The 19,658-nt window shown below is 31.2% G+C and overlaps 2 protein-coding genes across 7 annotated transcripts; one reads left to right on the top strand and one right to left on the bottom strand.

Moving 5' to 3' along the window:
* Position 1: 1 nt before the first annotated feature.
* LOC106062844 (uncharacterized protein C3orf38-like) lies at positions 2–6,935 on the top strand. Of its 2 annotated transcripts, none has more exons than XM_013221153.2 (4): positions 2–149; positions 2,572–2,708; positions 4,144–4,373; positions 4,550–6,935. In XM_013221153.2, exons 2-4 carry the CDS (start codon positions 2,588–2,590, stop codon positions 5,171–5,173), a joined length of 975 nt encoding a protein of 324 aa, XP_013076607.1. In that variant the 5' UTR covers positions 2–149; positions 2,572–2,587; the 3' UTR covers positions 5,174–6,935. The 2 variants fall into 2 exon arrangements, with proteins under 2 accessions (XP_013076607.1, XP_013076608.1); XM_013221154.2 differs by lacking the exon at positions 2–149 and adding an exon at positions 386–843.
* LOC106062843 (endonuclease 8-like 1) lies at positions 6,929–18,897 on the bottom strand. Of its 5 annotated transcripts, none has more exons than XM_013221151.2 (8): positions 18,838–18,897; positions 11,445–12,036; positions 10,984–11,103; positions 10,729–10,801; positions 9,321–9,501; positions 8,707–8,877; positions 8,434–8,489; positions 6,929–7,564 (listed from the first exon to the last, which is right to left on the bottom strand). In XM_013221151.2, exons 2-8 carry the CDS (start codon positions 11,981–11,983, stop codon positions 7,163–7,165), a joined length of 1,542 nt encoding a protein of 513 aa, XP_013076605.2. In that variant the 5' UTR covers positions 11,984–12,036; positions 18,838–18,897; the 3' UTR covers positions 6,929–7,162. The 5 variants fall into 5 exon arrangements, with proteins under 5 accessions (XP_013076605.2, XP_055881208.1, XP_055881183.1 ...); XM_056025233.1 differs by lacking the exon at positions 18,838–18,897 and adding an exon at positions 14,300–14,557 and having other exon boundaries at positions 11,445–12,023; XM_056025208.1 differs by lacking the exon at positions 18,838–18,897 and adding an exon at positions 14,300–14,556.
* Positions 18,898–19,658: the final 761 nt, after the last annotated feature.

The raw sequence follows: 19,658 nt of genomic DNA, 5'->3' as shown, positions 1-19,658 counted from the left end.
TAATAGAGTTTTCGGATTTTTCCTATTTATCAAGATATTAAATAAATAATAGATCTAGCTCCAGGCTACTTCTAACTTCTAAGAATAAACACTTCCGTAATTTTGTTTATTGTTGAATTGATGGCAACGTTTTTGTTTTCTTTTATTGGGTATGATTTGTAGATTCTAGATTTACAATTACATAATCATAATAATAATATTATAATTATTTATATTTACTAAACTAAAATTTAGTCAATTTAGAATTAGAAAATCAATATGAATAGAAATAGATCTAGATCTATTCGGCTGATTGGATTTATATAGACTATAGTATTATTAGTATATTGTCACTACTATATATATCAACTATTACTACTATTAAGTACTATTAGCATAGTAGAGTGACTAGAGTCTAGTCTAGATCTACATTGACTTGACTATACATAGATCTACTACTTGAGTTAACTGAGACCATAGCAGCCAACTCATACTCATGATGATGATACTCATCATAAACTCATAACCCTAACTGGCCTAACCTTGCTCATACTCACACTGTTAAAGTAAATGATTAGGCGTCACTAGTTCTTTAGTCTATATTACCTTCATGATAGCGTTATCAGTGGAATCAACTCAAGCATTACAGAGACACGCTTAGAGCTCCCTCAAGGAGTGTTCGATTGACATTCATGGCTGGGAAATGCTACCTCTCGCTTGCTCCTTGTGGCATGAAACTGTGAGTGTGGAGTTTCGAGATATGAGGCAAGGAGATAAGCCATCATCAAAGAATGCAAATCTAAACACAAAAAACTGAGAATAGAAGCAGGCATATCTGCAGCAGACCAAACCTACCCATACCATGTATGTAGCAAGATTGGACTCCATAGCCATCTTCGAATTAATAGGAAATGAGAATTGTGCTCTTCTTTAACCACAAAGGATATATACATATATATGTTACCGGAAAAATGCACAATTCAGGCATTCTATCGAATGCCTAGTCATTCTATAAATGCTGGACATTTTTGGGCAAAGTATGAAAGGATTTCCTGCTTTACATAAGCATTTTATAGAATGACTAGTTCTGCATCAGGCAAAGTATAAAATGCCTTAATTAGAAATATATTTATAAATTAAAAAAAAAAAAAAAAAAAAAAAAAGAATAAAAATGAATTTCAGGATTTCTTATGACTAAAATAACTTTGTAGGCCTATGTCTTCTTTACCCTATGCTAGATGCAATTTCTAGTTTCAGTTTATTACATAATTCTTTAACCCTACTAATAATATTTTAAAATAGTAATACATATTAGTAAAAATAAAATTGCTTAGTTTTTTCTAACTAAACTAAAATGAGAAGTTAAAAGATACTTAGACATTGGAAAGGTTAAATTCTTTATATACAACTGCTAAATAGGATCAAAGTAATTCATACTTTTAAAAGCTGCTCTTTTTTTAAATATAAGTTATGTTGAGAAAAAAACACAGTGAGTTTTTTATCGGGTAATGTTATTCTATAGTCTTTTTATTTCTATATAGACTGGACTTAAAGTCAGTTAGATCAACCTTATGGTAAGAATTTAAATGAGAAAATGCCTTTTTATAATTATTTTAAACATCATTTCTTTTTTGTCAAATAAGCCACTGAGTTGATAATAAAGTTTAGTTTCAAGATGAGTTTCTCATTACAAGCACTTTTTTAGACAAAAAAATAAATTGCGCTGAAACCTTGTTTAACATAATAAACTAAATTGTGTTTTCTATGGTCATCACATTATTATCAGCTTTTTAATTCAATATCTAGTCAAGTGGTTCCTTCTTAGTAGTCATATTTGGCTTGATTATACATTGGACCTATTTTCTTTCATATTTCATTAAACAAAATATGAAACATCATGTGTATTTTACCAAATAAAATATATTTTACAAAGTATGTACACTTAAACAGTTGTAAATAAAATAACTTCACGCTTTAAAGAACAAGTTTTGATTAAATATAGACTTAGTGAAAAGAAATACTAGCATGATAAATTTATATCATTAATAAAATACTTTAAATCAACATTTCACACATTGTCCAAAGCAGTTCTAGTCATTCTATAAAATGCTTAGGCATTCTATACATTGCCTAGGCATTCTATACATTGCCTAGGCAAAGTAGGAAATGGAGAAATCATTTCACACTTTGCTGGTAATTTTTATATTATGTATGCACCATTCCTAGTCTAGATCTATCTAGAAATAATACTTGTTTCTTTCATTCTGTCAAAGTCCAAGAGAGTTATAAATTACAGACTTGTTAAATAAAAGATTACTTTTCTTAGTCATTCCTTTTCCAGGTTGATTCATACCGTACTGGTATGAAACTATTTATATTAATAAATAATAAATAATAAAAAATAAATATTAATAATAAATAAGGAGTTGTATACCACGTCTAACCAGGCCTAACTATAATGCATATTTTATCACAACTGATGCAGAAAAAGCCTTTCTCTGTCAGTGACCTACTAAAATTCTTCTATGGTAGCTTTTCGTTGTGTTAAAATATATCTTGACTGTTTTTTTTTTCCTGTCATTTTCTATTCAGCATGATCTGGTGAAGAATGTTATCTGAGAGTGAGAAAAAGCTTTGTGGAGACATTTTGAAACTTCTTCCTGATGAGGATTTATTTTCTTTATCTTCAACCGTGACTTGCAGAGTAGTAGATGTGAATTCAAGAAAAGGTTTGGCTTTTTTTAAAAAATGAAAATACATTTAAGTATAAATTTCATTCATTTAGGGCCTATTTAAAAAAATATAAATAAAATTATATTATAAATTAGGGTGCTTAGTTCTGGCCAAATATCGGGCCATTTTTCACTATGTGGCCATATTTGGCTCCAGCTGGATATTACTGCAGAATAGTTGGCTGGATAGTAAAAAGTAGGTGATCACATTAAGGCAACATATTGACACTGTCAACATCTAATGAAGAAATTGAGTTTGCTTACTTGGAGATAAATCTCAATTAGGGGACTTGAGTTCAAGACACTCCTCTACTAGCGTGACCTTTTTGTTTTACACAAACTATGTGTCCATGGCCTCCTTCAGTTGTGAAGCAACTATGGATCATTTCATAGAAATCAAATGAGATGAATGCTTGGGCATCAGCTATGGTCAGAACAATGTAGCCCACACAGCAGTTCACCCCCCTTCCATGCAGCTGATGTATTTAAAAAAAAGGCAAATGCCAATACAGTTTGGGATCAGAGATGTCGCAGTTCTGCCAGGGTGTAGCACTGTATGCTACAGACTGCATAAGGGTTGCCAGCTCCTGACTGTTCCTTAGTCTTTCCATGTTTGAGTGCAAGTGCAAGGGAGGAGAGGTTTGAATTCAGAGTTTTTTCTTCTCATATGTAGCCATAGAATTTAATTTAAAATCTGAAACTTTGAATAAAAGTAAAGTTCCCCTTGTAGACCTTGCGATCTATAAGACAGATGATGTAAAGGCCATTTGTTTCTGTGGCCCAGGGCTAACAAGGTTGTCATGTGACCATTAGAGCTGGGTGGACTCAGAGGTGCCCAAAGATCCTGAAATTAAAAATCCCAGTCTTCACCAGGATTAGGACCTGGGACCCCAGTTTGGAAGCCAAGTGCTCAGCCACCATGCCTCCATTGAAACTCTGAATAATTAAAATCAAACAAACTTGATTTTAAGAATGAGCAGCGCTATAAGTTCTTTGACTTTAAAAACAAAATATTGTAAAATGCAAAGAATAAATCCACTCTGAGAATATAATGCATGTTTACAACTTATTGCCAAAACTTTCTTATCTGTCCCTTTTAAAACCCTGCTCTAAATTTATCTTTTCTGATATGTGTGACAATCGAGAACCAGAAGGAAAAATTAAATTTTATCTTTAATTAGTGTCAGTGGAAATGTTAAGAGTTATTTTTAGCTACTGAGTTCTTAGAATGTAATTTTATAGAAAAACTTTTGTTGTTATTAGCAAAAGATAACTTTAGCTTTATGGTAATCAAGAGTTGAAGGCACCCATCACAATTGTTTATTTGTTTTATAAGTGAAAGTTTATTTCAAAATAATGACTCTTAATTTTATTAAAATGCTTGATAATTTATTTATTTAATTAATAGTTTCTTTGTTGTTTATTTTTGCAGAAGCTGAGAAGGCAGTTGTTGCTTTTACACAGTCAATAGATGAATTCTTCAAAAGAAGAAAGATTAGTAAAGATATTATTTTGAAATATATGTACCAAAATGGCTTGCCAGTACCCAAAGATGCTGAAAAGGATCGGCTTGCTAGTCACATTATTCAGACCACAATCCGAGCTGCAGCTTATGAACAGGCAACTCCACCACCAACTAACAGCAACTCATCTAACTGTCAGGTAGAAAAAAAAATGAAAATGTACTTTTGTACACTTGTACAGTTCTTTTTTAGAGATTATTTTCAACTGTTCTTAGTAAATTTTAACTATTCTTACTCGTATATGTTTTCTTTTCCCTTTTATTTTGTGCAATTTTACTGTTCTTCTAATTAAAATATGATTTTTTTTGGTCTCAGATTAGCCTGCCTCAACCATCAATGATTCATAGCCCAACTAACATCACTGTAAATCTGAATGTGAACTACTTTAACAATACGGAGATCAAAGCTACAAATCCTGATCAAGCAAATGCTGAGGGTTTTGTACAGTGGTTTTATGACATGCTGAATAGTTATAATCCAGTTCTCAATAAAGATCACACACATTTTGGGCCGCAACACTTTTGGGAAAATGCCCAACTTTTTCTGAGTGTGAACACAAAAAATTCTAAAGTGGAAGATATTGCTAATGGCAACATACTTGTCTGTGAACGCTTACTCAAATTTCCAATGCAAGATTTGATACTGTTTTTGCCCAACGTCAGTGCAGATGGGGTTAAAACCAAATCTGATTCTCATGGGTTAAAACTGATTCTAGTGTGTGGAACTCTGCATGTAAACAATCAATGTGTGGGTGTATTTCAACAAAGTTTTGGTTTGATCAGAAATCCTCTTTCGCCAGACATATGGAAGATCAAGATCACTTGCCTTAAAATGGATGAACTTACACCTTTGGCATCGCCAAGGCTTCAAGACTGTTTAGAGATATCGGCAATTGAACAACATACTGTCAAGGCCTTAGAGCAGGCCATGTTGAGTTGAGTATAACATCTTATAAGTAGATCTACCATCAATGTATTTGCTGCAGATTGTTTGTTTACCTTGAGATACCTGATACCTAGTAGTGCTATCTAGTTCATTCTTACCTCAGCATGGCAATTCAGTACAATTATAGATAAGTGTGAGTACTATGACTGTTCCAAGCCTGTCTCTGAATCTGTATATGCTTATACCATTGACTCACTAGCCTAGTACTTTGATGCAGATGCATTTATATCACTCACATCTCTAGCAACGGTTCAAATTATATAAACTCTTGGGAATGTGTACAGGGACTATGAAAACTAAATACTTTATTTTACAATGTTAAGATGACTGGATTTGGAAATTATTTTATTGAATCAATAGTCATGACCAATGTGATTCTGTACATATTTTCTTTAATATATTTTATTATCTGGCTTCTTGAAAGTTGTGCTACCAAACTGTAAAGAAACTTAGTGAAGATTATATTTACATTGTTATTTAATCTTTTTACTTTTCCTTCTCTTGACTGACATGCTATGATATAGGGTTCAATTTTTCATGTAATTTTGTGGGATCATCATTTTATTATTTTGATCTCATTTTGAAGCATAGGCCTAAAATTTTCAAGTGATGCCATTATATACTATATTATATATATACACTCACTTTGGGATTGCTTAGTGTGTTAGGAACCCATGAGGATGCTTTATGGATAGGGTTGCATATGCTTGCATATGCTGTAATTCAAATTTGATTTACTTGAAAGAAAATAGTAAGCATGCAGCATGTTTTGCCTTCAAGCAAATTTAATTTACAAATTTATCAATAGCTCATGTCATCAGGACATTGAAATATAGGGAGTACACAAAGAAATGTGCACTTATAGGACATTAAATTGTCTAAAATGTGATATTTATCAAAACATGATCTAACTCTGTGTACTGTTAGAATTGCTTTTGCAAATTTCTTAGTTATAGTGTAAAGACATTGGTGTAACCATGTGGGATGGCTTTATATTGAATTTTCTCCAACTACCTGTAACAGATGTTTTTAGCAAAACTCTTTAGAAAGTTTCTATTGGTGTCCTAGGATTATTCATGTAGCGCCACTGCTCTGGAATATATTTTATTTTGTTTAATGTATTACTAAATCATATTGCTTGACTTAGTTATGGTATTTTGCATGCAAAAAGATCAAACAGGGGTAGGCAAGATAATGGTGCAAAACTGTTTTTTATTTCAATGTCTATCTTTAATGTCTTTTTTATTATTTTTTTTCGGAAATGATTTATAAGAGTTGAAAAAGTAGCTGACCTATGCTGAGTGAAAAAATCCCCATTATCATATGTTGTACTTTTGAATTGAAATGTTCCTTCACCAAAAGATTTGATGAATAAAATAAGAGAGGGATGATTGATAGTATCCAGTTGGATCATAAACATTAAAATAAATTTATTAGTGTTGCACTTAATAGTAATTGTAATTCACATTAAAATTACTATTTACCAGCATTCATCATGCTGTCTGCTATCTAGCTGATTCTTTGTTTAAGAAGCATAAAAATCATCACACTGAACTGTTTGGTTAACATTTTGTTAACGAAGTCTCTGGTCTCCAAACACTTCTCTGTATCCTACTAAAGTATTTAAACTTTAACTAAATTAGAGAAACCATTCTTTGAACATACTCTTCACTGTGGTTAAATTGTGCTATGTATGTACTGTAGTATTGCCAAAAATAAATACTATCAAGAAAAAAAAAGACCAACATGTTTTAATTAAGAAAAATAAAGTTTATTACTATCAGCTGGTAATAATTTGGTGTGGAAGTCTTGCAAGAACATCACTTTTGTACATTGAATATGTAAATATTTAGTTCAAAAACTAAATTTACATCAAAGAACTTAATGTTCTTAGATATGTACATAGCTTTTTTTGTGTAAATAAAGTATTTTCAGAATCAATAAAATGTTGTTTTTTTCTGTGTTTAAATGCAAAGAAATCTGTCAAACTGTAGAATACCTTGTCGATTTCCTAGGTGTTTGTTTGTTTTTTGTCTTAATGACTGTTTCTGATTTTAATTGACTTGACTTGTGTTTACATATTGTTTTGGCTTTCTTCATAGTTTTTTCATTGATTGATATTTTCTCATGTCCACGATTTTTCAGTTGTGCTTTGTCAGGTTTAAATTCGAATGTTTCATTTGATTTTTCACATTTTCTTGACTTGATGGTAGGTTCTGAATCAGTTTTAAATTCTGTTTGAGAAATGTCTCTTTTAATTTTTGACTTGCTTCTTTTTCTGTCAGATTTAAGTTGTATTTCCTGTTTGATTTCTGGAGGACTGCTATCAATTTCACACTGGGATTCTCTTCTTTCAACTGTGGATTTTTTACTTTGGTCTTTAGGCTGATGAAAAAAAAAAATTAAAGCTAATTACTCTAAATATGAAGCTTTTGTTGAAAAAATGTTTAATAATTTGCTTCTCTTCCCCACAAAATCAGTTGACTCTTGCTAGTGTATCGGTTACAGGAAGGAGCTTGGGGGTGTGGGATGTGTTCTATAGCAGAAAACAGATTACCAAAGGTTAGGTATACATCAAAGAATTTTACTTGTATGTCAAGAAAATTCTATTTATGATGTAATAAGATATTTTCTTACACTTTCAAAGATAACTTAGGAAATGTTGTTTTTTAAAATTCTCAAACCAGCCTTTACCTTTAGCAGAAATCGTAGCATATCTATTCTTTTGCTGTTTAAACAAGCATATTTGGGGATATTCACTAGATTTAAGGGATTTTCTGGTTGTGTTGACTTAAATAGATTTCACAAAATGTTATATTTTGTCACTATTTTTCATAATATTATTAACAGTTGGTTGCCTGATGACATCATTCAAAGAAATAGTACCGTAGTTGGAGTTTCACTACGGTCATACCTCTTAAAAATTTCAAATTTTCAGGACGAGATTATGCTTACATTTACTGATTTTGTTTGCTATCATACAAGACATAACAAAACTTCAACACTAAACAAAACACTGCAAGTAAACTGTAACTTAGTAATCACAGAAAAATACACTTAAGAGCGTATCACCACTTAACACAGCATGGAATCAATAAAGAGGGTCACTAGCATGTCACTAACACACATGTGCCACTGATAAATACATTGTCACAGCCACATAAGACAAGTGAGAGTGTCATATTATGAAGTGTTGGACTATCAAGAGTAACCAGTATTTAAAATTTTTTTTTTTGCAAGTCTACTAAACATACCTTTTTAACAGATTGACCTTTCTTGGATTTTACAGATTTTATGCGTGGTTTTGAATCTGAAATGAGAAATTTTTTTTCTTTTACCAGCAACTATAAATGTTTCTAAATTTTATATCGAGTTATAATAGTAATCTTGTTTTTTTTTTCTATTCTTTACAAGTCATGCAAACAGAGAATTAAAATGTATTATAAATATTTTTTTATTCATTAGTTAAGACAAAATGTTCCCAAAAATAATTGTTTTGGCTTGTAAACTTTCTTCTCATTGCTTACTTGTAGGTGCAAATGGGCCTGCTGGACCAGAGAACCAGATTGTTCTTTTATTACTGTCAGACATGTTTTTCATACCAGGCTTGTAGTAGCACTGCAACCAGTCATTAAAACCAGGGCTCCCATCAGCATTATCTTCAGAGTACATGTCAGCAAGTGTGTATTTTGTGCACCCTGGGAAGCAGAGATTGCACATGTACTTCAATAATATAAAATACAAAATACAAATTTTGTTAACCTTGCTGGCCACATGAGGCTAAGCCAAGCTCAGAATAAAATAATAGGTATTAGCTTATAAAATGCATATTTAATTATAATAACCTAAGAGTATTCTGCTAGAGGATCATATTAAACATTTATTTCAAACCCCATCAGGATGATGGCAAAATAAAATTTTAAGTAAAACACTACGTTTCAGAAGATCAAAAGTAGCTGTTGTACCTATTGTAAGAAAGATAAAGACTAGGGCGAATTTGGATCTTCAGAAATTGAAATTTTATTTCTTAACATCTTACAATAATAGACATGAGATGGACAGTGAAAAAAAAGTATTTTTTTTTCTTCATGGGGAAAAACTAAACAAATTGTATAATGAATAAGTATACATAAATAATTACCTAACTGTACAACCTCTAATGGTAATGTGTGACACAATCTCACTAACTCTTGACTTTGAGGATGAAGTTCATGAATATGAGAATTACTTTGCTCATCAACCAGCAAATCTGTCTTCACATGAGAAACTGGACTGTCTGCTGTAGTTTTTTTGAGTTGCATGCCAACATTTCCCACATCAGTCTGAGTTAAAAAAATAAAAACTTTGTAACAATTTTATGTATCTTTCTATATAGAAATAAGTAAACATTTCCATTGATATTTTAAGAACCTGAAGGCAAGTAAAGCTTAATTCCTTTGTTTCTATTGGTTTAAAAAGAGATGTCCTACTGTGACAATATGTTTGAGTGCCAGATGACAAGATACTTTTGAGGCTGATTGTCATAATGTCTTGGTTGATGTTACGATCATCATCAGACAATGCATTTCTGATGTTTTAATTTCGTATAGTTCTATTAGATAGTTTCAGGATTCTCAAACAATACTGAGATGCCGAAGATACTATTTCAAGGTATAAGCTGAAAACTTCTTTAAAATAAATATAAAGGTTTATTTCTGGAACTTGAATTACATTAATAATATACACACTATATAAAATGTACCATACCATTAAATTCGAATTTATTTACTCTTGTCACAGATCTCTCAAAAATGAATATAGAAGTCTTTAAATACTACATCTTGCCTCCTTCTAGTATCATTCTAAACTATTTTTAAAGCTTAAGGAAAAACCCTCATCATTTTAAATGAACTTGTCATTACTTGTCAACAACATACAACAATGACATTGCTCTGCAAATATACAATCTAAAAATAAACGTAATACAATAGCTGCTTTATGTTACGTGACACCTACAATCCTTAGAAAATGCTTCAATCTCAATCAGGTGCTAAGGCTAAAAGTCTAACTGTTCTGTCACACTAATAATGTTTTGTAAACATTTCTCTATAATAGAATGGAAAAATATGCTAAAGCAGACCAGGGATGGATGGATCTTTATAACAGAATATTTTTGTTGTTCTTGTATGATGATATTTTGATCATTAATATTTTTGATAACATTTTTAAGCTTGTGGAGTTCAGAGATTTACACAAAGATGTTTATAAAGTTATTCTGTTTGATTGCCCCAGACTTGCTGATCTCCATCTCGACAGGTCTGGGAAACCAAAAATTCTCAACCTGTATGGTGACATGCATGCACTACGCAATACAGCAGGGTTTCTGTCCAGGGCTTTTGCAAGAGAGGATTTGAGCCTCTCAACCCCTCACTCAAACGGAGTTTGATGATGATGATTTAAAGGAAAATTTAAAAAAAAAATGGATAACAAATATTGAATTAAAATTAAAGAAATTCTCAAGCTCTTGGTATCCTTTAATTCACATTATGAGATTAATTTGTAGAGCTCACCATTTCACTGTCTTCATTACTTTTACTTAGTTTCAGCACTGTATTGGCTCTCTCAAATGGGGGGATTCTGCATCTGTGGTTGTAATTAAAATGGAAAAGGAGATAATTTGTAAACATAAACTGCTTTTGATTAAATGGTAATAATAATAACAATTTTAATTTTACTTTAATTTGAAATAGGAGGCTATTTACCATAAGAATAACATTTAGATGTATGAATTCTATATATTTTTGTAGGCCTACTAGGGTACTAACCTGTACAAAATTTCAGCCCTAAGATAATTTCCAATACCATTGAAGTATTTTTGATTCAGCATCACTTCACATATTGGTTTCTTAAAAACTGTATCGTCCAAATTGTTTGCAAGATTTTTTCTTTTTAAAAGATTTTATATAAAATATTACAAAATTATAATTCAAAACTTCTTTTTTTACAACAGTAAAAATGCACAATTGTTTTGTGTAACTTTTAATCTAAATAAAAAAAAATCAGAACAAGTCAACAAGTAAATTAATCATGTACTGAAGTGAAAAATAGATAATAGGTCAAGATAGTCTGCAAACAACTATTACTGACTTATTACACTTAGTGATTATATATTTAAAATGAATCTTATTTAACATTAAGACATTGTTTTCTATTTTAAGATTTAAGTTTGTAATGAGTTTTTTACATTTTAAGCTGGATGGTATAGCAAAGGACAATTTTTACTTACACAAACTCTTCATATTCTGTTATGACACAGGGTCCTCTGTCAGGTGACCAAGACTTTCCAACATACCATTTTCCAAACCTACGTTGATCTATGAAGCTGAGAGCCCTTTTGGGTTCTTTTTTGGTAATAAAGCTCAGGTGCGAATGTTTTGGACATTCATTTGCAGAAGTAAGCTCAAACTTGCCACTCATACCAAATGTGAAAAGAATATTTAATTCTGAGCTTGATAATGAGTCTCTTGCTTTTGTCAGTTGTGATTTTTCCCCATTACAAGTTGTATTTTTTCTTTTTTTAGAAGTAGGTTTCTTATTTTCTACATTTTCAGTTTCAGTATTGTGTCTGTTGTCTTTACACTCCTTTAGCTGTAGTATAATTTCCTTTCCTCTGGATACTGATGTAATAGTATATGATGGTACATCCCAGTCTATGTCAGCACATTTGTGAATGGGGTTTTTCAGAACTCTACCACTAAATATAAGATCCTTGCAAGTTTTGTTGATAAACAAACTAGTTAGGTGTAATTCTGGTCCTTCAGGCATTGTAGTTGCAAGGAAAATATGCTAACTTCACACACCAAACCTATGTGCAAAAACTAGATCACAGAATACACATGTTATAGAGTTATAGGTAAAGCAGGAGTACATTACACTGTATCACTATGTGTATAAAATACTTGTTGAAGCAAAGTATGAAAGCTGATTGGAAGTATTTTATTAATAACTTATAATAATCCACTGCATTCTGATCTATTTTATTGTGTTATTCAAATTGAGTATGATGTGTTTTGCTGTACCATAAGGTTATTGTGTTGGATAAATTGTTATTACAGAAGCTGTCCCATATTCTCATTGTGTGAAAAATGGAAGAATAGAAATTAGAATGCAGTGTACAAGTATGTATCATGCTATTCTAACATATTATATATGTATATGTATCATACTATTCTAACAAATCTATATTATATGTATCAAGCTATTCTAACATATGTATGGGAGACAAAGGTGCTAAAAATGTGTTTTATCTAACAAAATCCACTAATGAAATGTAAATGATGTGACCAATGTTAATACAACTACTAAGAAAGAACCAAATTGCTGAAAAGTTCTAGACTGCCTAGAGTCTAGCTTAGATCTAGAGTCTAGTAGATGTTATTATCTATCTAGTCTAGATATTTAGATCTAATCTAGATTATTTCTGATTCATAAAATTATCTATTTAAATATACAAAATTAAACACAATACAGATCTCTGATTTGTTATTAAACACAATACAGATCTCTGATTTGTTTTATTTATGATGTTTGGGCTCATATGATGACAAAATCGCATACATTTTTAATTTTTGTCGACTGCTTTTTTTATACATCAATTCACTTTTTTTCAAAGATTTTATTGCTGGGTCTTATTTTACCATTTACTTTAACAGAATAGAATTGAAGTTAATGAAAAAGAGTGTGAAGTTTCAACCCCATATCTTTCAGAATTTTTATAATGTAGTTATAATTAAAGTTCAACTGTCAGTTTTTTCAGTCACAAATTTTTTTTTGCATTACAAAGGCTAAAGAAGGCTAATTTTTTACCACTAAAATTGTAATAACTTCCCTCACAATTAACTCAGCAAAATAAAATTGGTATCATTAGAAAGCATTTCTCAAGTTCAACTATCTAACTATATAAGTTCCATTGCATTGTGATCATTTTGAAATTTTTATTGAAGTAAATAAGTCTTGTCTTTGCCAAAATAATTATTTAATTATAGATCTGTATAGAATCTAGATCTCTATATATAGTTATAGTCGCCTATAGTATACACCCTCAAAGCTTCTCTGAAGGTGTTCAGCATAGACCCAGCCACCTGGGAGGCAGAGGCACATGACAGAGCATCATGGCGTCGCGCAGTGAAAACTGTTGCACAGGTTGCTGAGGAAAAGAGAACAATGCTAGCATAAGAAAAAAGCCAGAGAAGAAAAGCAAGGCCCACGACACTAGCTCCAGCTGGAATAACCTGCCCAGTGTGCAGCCGAACATTCCGGGCTCACATAGGTCTAACCAACCACATGAGGAGGCATAAAACCCCAGTGCAAAGCCCTCAGCCCCCTGGATGACAAAAGTGGTCATCATCAAACCATGATGGATGAACTATATTCATATATTATATGTATTCAATGAACTAATCATTTCTTTTTATGGTAACAAATATTTTGTTTTGTTTGCAAACATTTATATATTATTTTGGGACTTTTAAGATTATTTGGTCCATTTAATAAATGATAATTTAGATATAGATCAATACCAATGACAAGAAGAAGATAATCTAAACTAATTCTAGTCTACATTTTGTGGATTTTTTTTAGCTATGCTACTGTGTTTTCACAGGCCTTCACCACTCAGTACTTTCACTATCCATCCAAATCAAGTTCCATCCCAAAGCTCTAAACTAAAAAAACTAGATTTAGAATTAGTCTTAATTAGAGTCTAGATCTAATTATTCTAATATCATCTAGATTTTAGATTCTACTTAATTCTAGATCTAGTCTAGATCTAGAGTCTAGGAGAGTCTAGACTCTAACTCTAAGTGATGAAAGACTAACACTAACAAGTAGATCTATATAGATCTAGATTATAAGTTAATTAAGTATACTTTAGTTTTAGAAACATAGATCTATTCTATGTAGTTGGCATAGCTTTAGACTTAACTAAGCCTTGACTAAGGTAACCTATTACCGCGGCCTCCTAATCATAATAGCCTAATGCCTAATCCTATGCAGCCTATGGAAGGCTCCTATTGCTATACATTTAGTCATTTACTATATGGCATATGATAATAGGTAGTTCGATAAAAAATTCAAACTCACAATATACTAATAAAACCTATATGGTTGAATAGGGCTTGAAAAAATATTTCCAACCATACTAAATTTATCACTGTATGACAAGTGGAAGGGGAGATATTAATTTTTATTTGAGAGGGGGAAAGTCTTGATTTTTTAGATCCATGTCATTTCTGTTCACTACCGGAAGTTGAATCAAACTGGGAAATAGGTCAAGAGTATTTTTTTGTTTGTGCTGCCAATTTATCTAATTTTTTTCTAATTTTGTTTTGAGTTTCTCTTTATTGCATGTAACATTGAATCAATTTTGAATGTATTGATAGGATTAATAATTATTATTTAAAGATATATAAGTGTACTCTTAATGAATATATAGTAAAACACTATTTGTAATTGAAAAGTACTTATGTTTGTTAAAAATTCATTTTGAAAGATTTAAATCTTGAAAGAGAATTTTTTTTTTATTTAAGTGTCTGGTATCTATACTTTTAAAGTATGAATTAATTATTATGCTGAAAATATTATTTACAAAATTGAAAAGTAATGCTTTGATTTTAAGTAATTTTTGAAGAATGAAGTAAATAATTTTTAAATCTATATCAAATCTGCAACACAAGTTAATGAAGAACATAATTAATATTATGAAAAGAATAGATGCATTCTAAATATTAATACCTAATGCATGATTTTATATAAGAAAAATATCTAGATATTCTATTTTATGGGTTGATTATTAATCAAAATAGATTTTTTTATTGCAACAAATGTTTGTTGTTTTTTTTTGGAAATAAAATAGCATATTTACAATCATCACTTAGACATCAGCAAATCAAATCAAATAAAATTAAAATACATTTAAGGAAATGTAAAATAGTATCACAATTAAAGAATAATTATATAATCTCAGCATCATCCATAATTCCATAATTATTCTAATAGGCTATGGGTAATCTCACAGATTCTTAGATTATTTGCTGTTCTAAACAATATATTTTCTTTAAGAATAGGCACACCAACATCTTTCAAAGCAGCTTTTATTTCATTTGCCATTTCATTTCTTGCTCATCTGTCCACACTAAATTAATTAATCCATAATAATTTCACCACATCTTTTTCTTGGTAAACAAAAAGAAAATTTATCTCTTGCTCATCTCTTTTTTAGTGCAAAGATAATGCAAGCGTTGTTGCCATTGACTTTTGTCTTACCATCTAAAAATAGCCATTTTAGCATTTGGTGCTTTTCATGATAATAAATTAAAAAAAACTAAGATTTTTTCAGCCCAAGTATTGTGGTGAAGCACATTTTTTTATACATACTAATGGGCCTGATAAATCCCTTTGTAATGAGAAACTCATTAATATGCCCAGTGTAGACTGAGGTATAGTTTGATTTAAAAATTGAGTGGAGTTTACTAACAGTAGAGATATCATGGTTTGATAATTAATTTAGAGGACAACTAAAAGCATTAATCTGAGAGTTAAATAGAAACTGGTGCATCTAGCAATTTTTAATGCAGTGTAAGGGTCCTTGATGTTTCACCTAAATGTGAAAAACAAACCATAGTATTGCCTTTAAAAATGTAATTCAATTTCTTATATTTTTGTATTTAACAATAATAGCTATATAATATTTTAATCAAAAAATCTTAAAATTAATAGTAATAAAATATAATAATAATAATAGTAAAAAAAAATTATAGTGAAATAATAATAACCTAACTAGAGTAGTTGATAATTATATGATGCAAACAAAGCTTAAATTCTATGAACATTACTTATGACTAGTGGTACAAACTTATTTAAAAGATAACTAAGAATTTTTTAAAATTGTATAGATTACATTAAATCATATATTGTATTGAATTGCAATAATTAGAAAATTATTTTACCTTATGTAAAAATAATTAATTTTATATTTAGATTAATCAATTGCTTTTAAAAAGAAATTATTCAAATCATAGATGGTTATAAATAGGGGGCCGATTGAGATGGATTTAAATACGTACTGACAGTGATGGATGTATATATGTTTTAGCAAAGCTCTTGTTTTCATGGATAATTTTGTTTCTGCCAACTTGTCCAAAAATATAGTGTTCAGTGCTGAAAAATGTCAACTATCGATAATTGGTCACATATTTGAGTGAATCGAGAGGACTTCACTCGAGGACGTTTTTCTAATTAAATCTGATTGAAAATATGCTTCTAAGTTATCAATTACGAATCTTTAAGTAATTACCCAGATGAGCCTCTTTTAAAAAGGATGAAACACGGATTATTTCAATTGACAAACATAAAAACAAAAATATGCAGTCATTTGATCTTCATTTTAATAAAAACAAGCCAACACTGGAATAATCGGGACATGCCATTTGAAAATATTAACATTCTAGAGCACATTGAACACAAATTTTGTAAAAAAAAAATAAAAATGTAATTTTACTATGAAATTCAAAATACCAACGTTTATGGACCTATGCAGGTTTTATATGAAAAATGGAATACTACTTCCGGTGTTTATACGCGGATTTCGAACTCACTAGACATTGATATCTATATAATTAAGACTAAGAAAGAGACACGGATTTCGTGATTTAAATTTGCCGGTAACTAGGGTAAATGGTTTGTCTATCTATGGGAAAGGACCAATGGCGAACGCTTTTGTGCCAGTTTTTAGTTTAGAATTTATAACTCCGCAATGGTTAAACTTATTTAAAAAAATGAAAACATCTGCGGACTCCTCAGCTATTGGGCGATAAAACTAAATTTGACTCTTTTTTCCAAATCAGCTATTAAATTTATAATTCAAGTCAACTTACGGTAGGGGTCGGACCTAATCAGCGAACGCAATTTTCGCGGGAGTCATAATGAGCGAAAGGCCGTAAAAAATAGCGAAATAGCATGTTAAAATATAGGAAATTATGCTTCAATTAGTTCTATCATTTAACTTCTTCCATGAAGCATTATAACTATTGTCCTCCTTGAAGAATTAGGCCTAAATTTGTTTTCACTTTCCTTGTGCTTCACATCTCCTTTCTCTGCTTGGAACTGATGTCTATATAGCCTACGAAACTTGCGATCAAATATTTTTTTTAAAGAAAGAAAGAAACTACAAAATTCTAACTCGCCTCCTCCCTATAGGCTAGTCCACGTCGTTTTACTCTCCATTTCATAAACTCTCGTTACTGCGACTATTTTTTTTTAAGAACACATGTTCAGTGCACTTAATCACCATCAATTCGATCTCCCCCCCCCCCACACACACATACACACACGCACGCTGATTGACCCAAAGGCAGATCCCGAATGCGATGGAGTGATGATGTATGGGAGGCAGATCTACAACAGCTTGGGTTTCGGGTATGGAGACGAAAGAAGGCTCAGGAGAGATCTTGTAATTTTATACATGTATATTATATGATAATTCTTATATTTATTACTAAATATATAGTTCGCATTTTTTCCGCTCCTGAGATCGAATATTTTCTCCTGGAAAACTCTTGGAAATCTCCTGAAATCCTAATCTCAGAATGGTGGGGGAACGCTGTGAAAATGAATTCTGATCTTTTAAACATTTATGCACATATTAATATCATTAATTAGTAACAAGAGGTTAACCAGCCAGTTAAAAAAGGAGGACGGCAAAACAGAGGTCACCCCCATCCCCCCCCCCCCGTATAAGCCGTAAAGGCCTAATTAAGCGTTGTTAAGATCAATTGAAGCGTCATTTCACCCTCACTGGCACAGAGGAAAGTAACTGCCAGCATATGACATCTGAGAGACTGTTGGAGAGCTGCGAGTCAAACATTTTAGACGGAAAGAAAATGCGGGAAAATATGCTGGTCGCAACTGGGCGTAGTCATGTGAAACACGTAGTAATGCACTCATCCTTAATCTTCGAAATCGAAGACATTGGGTTAAGGTTAAAAATAGGCCTATTATTTTAATATTTCAGTTTACAAACAATAACAATAGATAAGACAAAAAGAAAAACATATTAAATCAGTCATTAAATTATCATTAAATGGCCTTTTAAGCTTATTATATGGGCTTTCGCTGTATAGGTTTTTAGTTAAAAAGGTCATTTTGAGCGAACACCCCATAATATATTTTTTTCAACGGAATAAATAGCCTTAGCTATTATAGCTAACTATTTCCTCATCTATTTAGAAGTACATTATGTAAATTTTGTTCGGCCAATGTCCATTGGTGCTTTAAAATCGCCTTAAGTTCGGACCTATTCTCGTTTATCCGGAAACGTTTTGAGAATGAAATTTCCATACATGTCAACTTTGACCTTCAGCTATGCTTTAATGTATGAAGGAAAACAAAAGTGAATATGTGGGAAATGTAGAAAAATGGATTCTTTGTAATACAATCTTATTAGTTCTGCAGTTACTTTTGAAATAAATAAGAATGGATAAAAATTACGGGGAGGTGTTCGCTTTATATGCCATTTCGCTGATGGGCCTTTCCTAGATCTATTATTGAAGTAAAGTCTGTATTACTATTTTATAAGATAATAATATAATTTATAATGATAATCTAAATCTAAGTCTGGGTACATTTTATCAAGAGCAAAGTTTTGGCTGAAATATATAGACCAGTGTGATTAACACATGAGAATATATAGCTAAGTGCATACGATCTTTTATCGCATAATAACTTTTTTTTTTTTCGTTAGGGTCAGTCTTCAACGTTTCTCAAACTGTGAAAAACAAACCCATCCCCAAAAAGAAAACGTGGTCTTTTATTTCTTCTCCCTCATTCATAATGTATTGTTATGCAGATAGTACTCAAAAGGACTGTTGTATTTATGCGAAAGCTGTTCAGTTGTATGAATCACGCATACCAAGAGTTGCAATGACATGTTGCCCAATATGAGGAAAACCAAACATAAACGTCTTCATATAACTTGGCGACACACTTTCATGGTGGACCTCAGAGCAGTTGACACCAGGTGGGAAGAGACTTCAGACATTTTCAGTGACAGATCTTTGAGGAGACAGCCCAATGCGCCGAACGGTGGGGAGGATCTAAGTCTAAGTAATTAAGTAAATTCAGTTGTAGGAACACTTATTCAGCCTGAAATTAAGATGAAAGTCTTTGACAAACTCCTACATGACTTTCACTGGTCACCTTTCATTGGTCACCATAATCGTCTATATTCAAGGATGTTCTTGAGAAACCTGTAACTATATATAATAACAATTTCTCAAGATATGTGAGTTTTACTTATGATGAAAAAAAAAAAAAAGCCTTCTTGTTGATCAAAGCTGGACTAAAGAGAAAAATAGAATCTCCATCGTCATCTTTCTCACAAAGTAATAAAAAATATAATAAATATCTGAAGTAAATCTTGCTTCGTCATAAATATGATATAGAA

Source organism: Biomphalaria glabrata, chromosome 1, assembly GCF_947242115.1.
Source record: "Biomphalaria glabrata chromosome 1, xgBioGlab47.1, whole genome shotgun sequence".
In the NCBI taxonomy this organism is placed as follows: domain Eukaryota; kingdom Metazoa; phylum Mollusca; class Gastropoda; family Planorbidae; genus Biomphalaria; species Biomphalaria glabrata.
The sequence above is the reverse complement of the archived record's forward strand: the minus strand, read 5'-3'. Positions and strand labels throughout refer to the sequence as shown.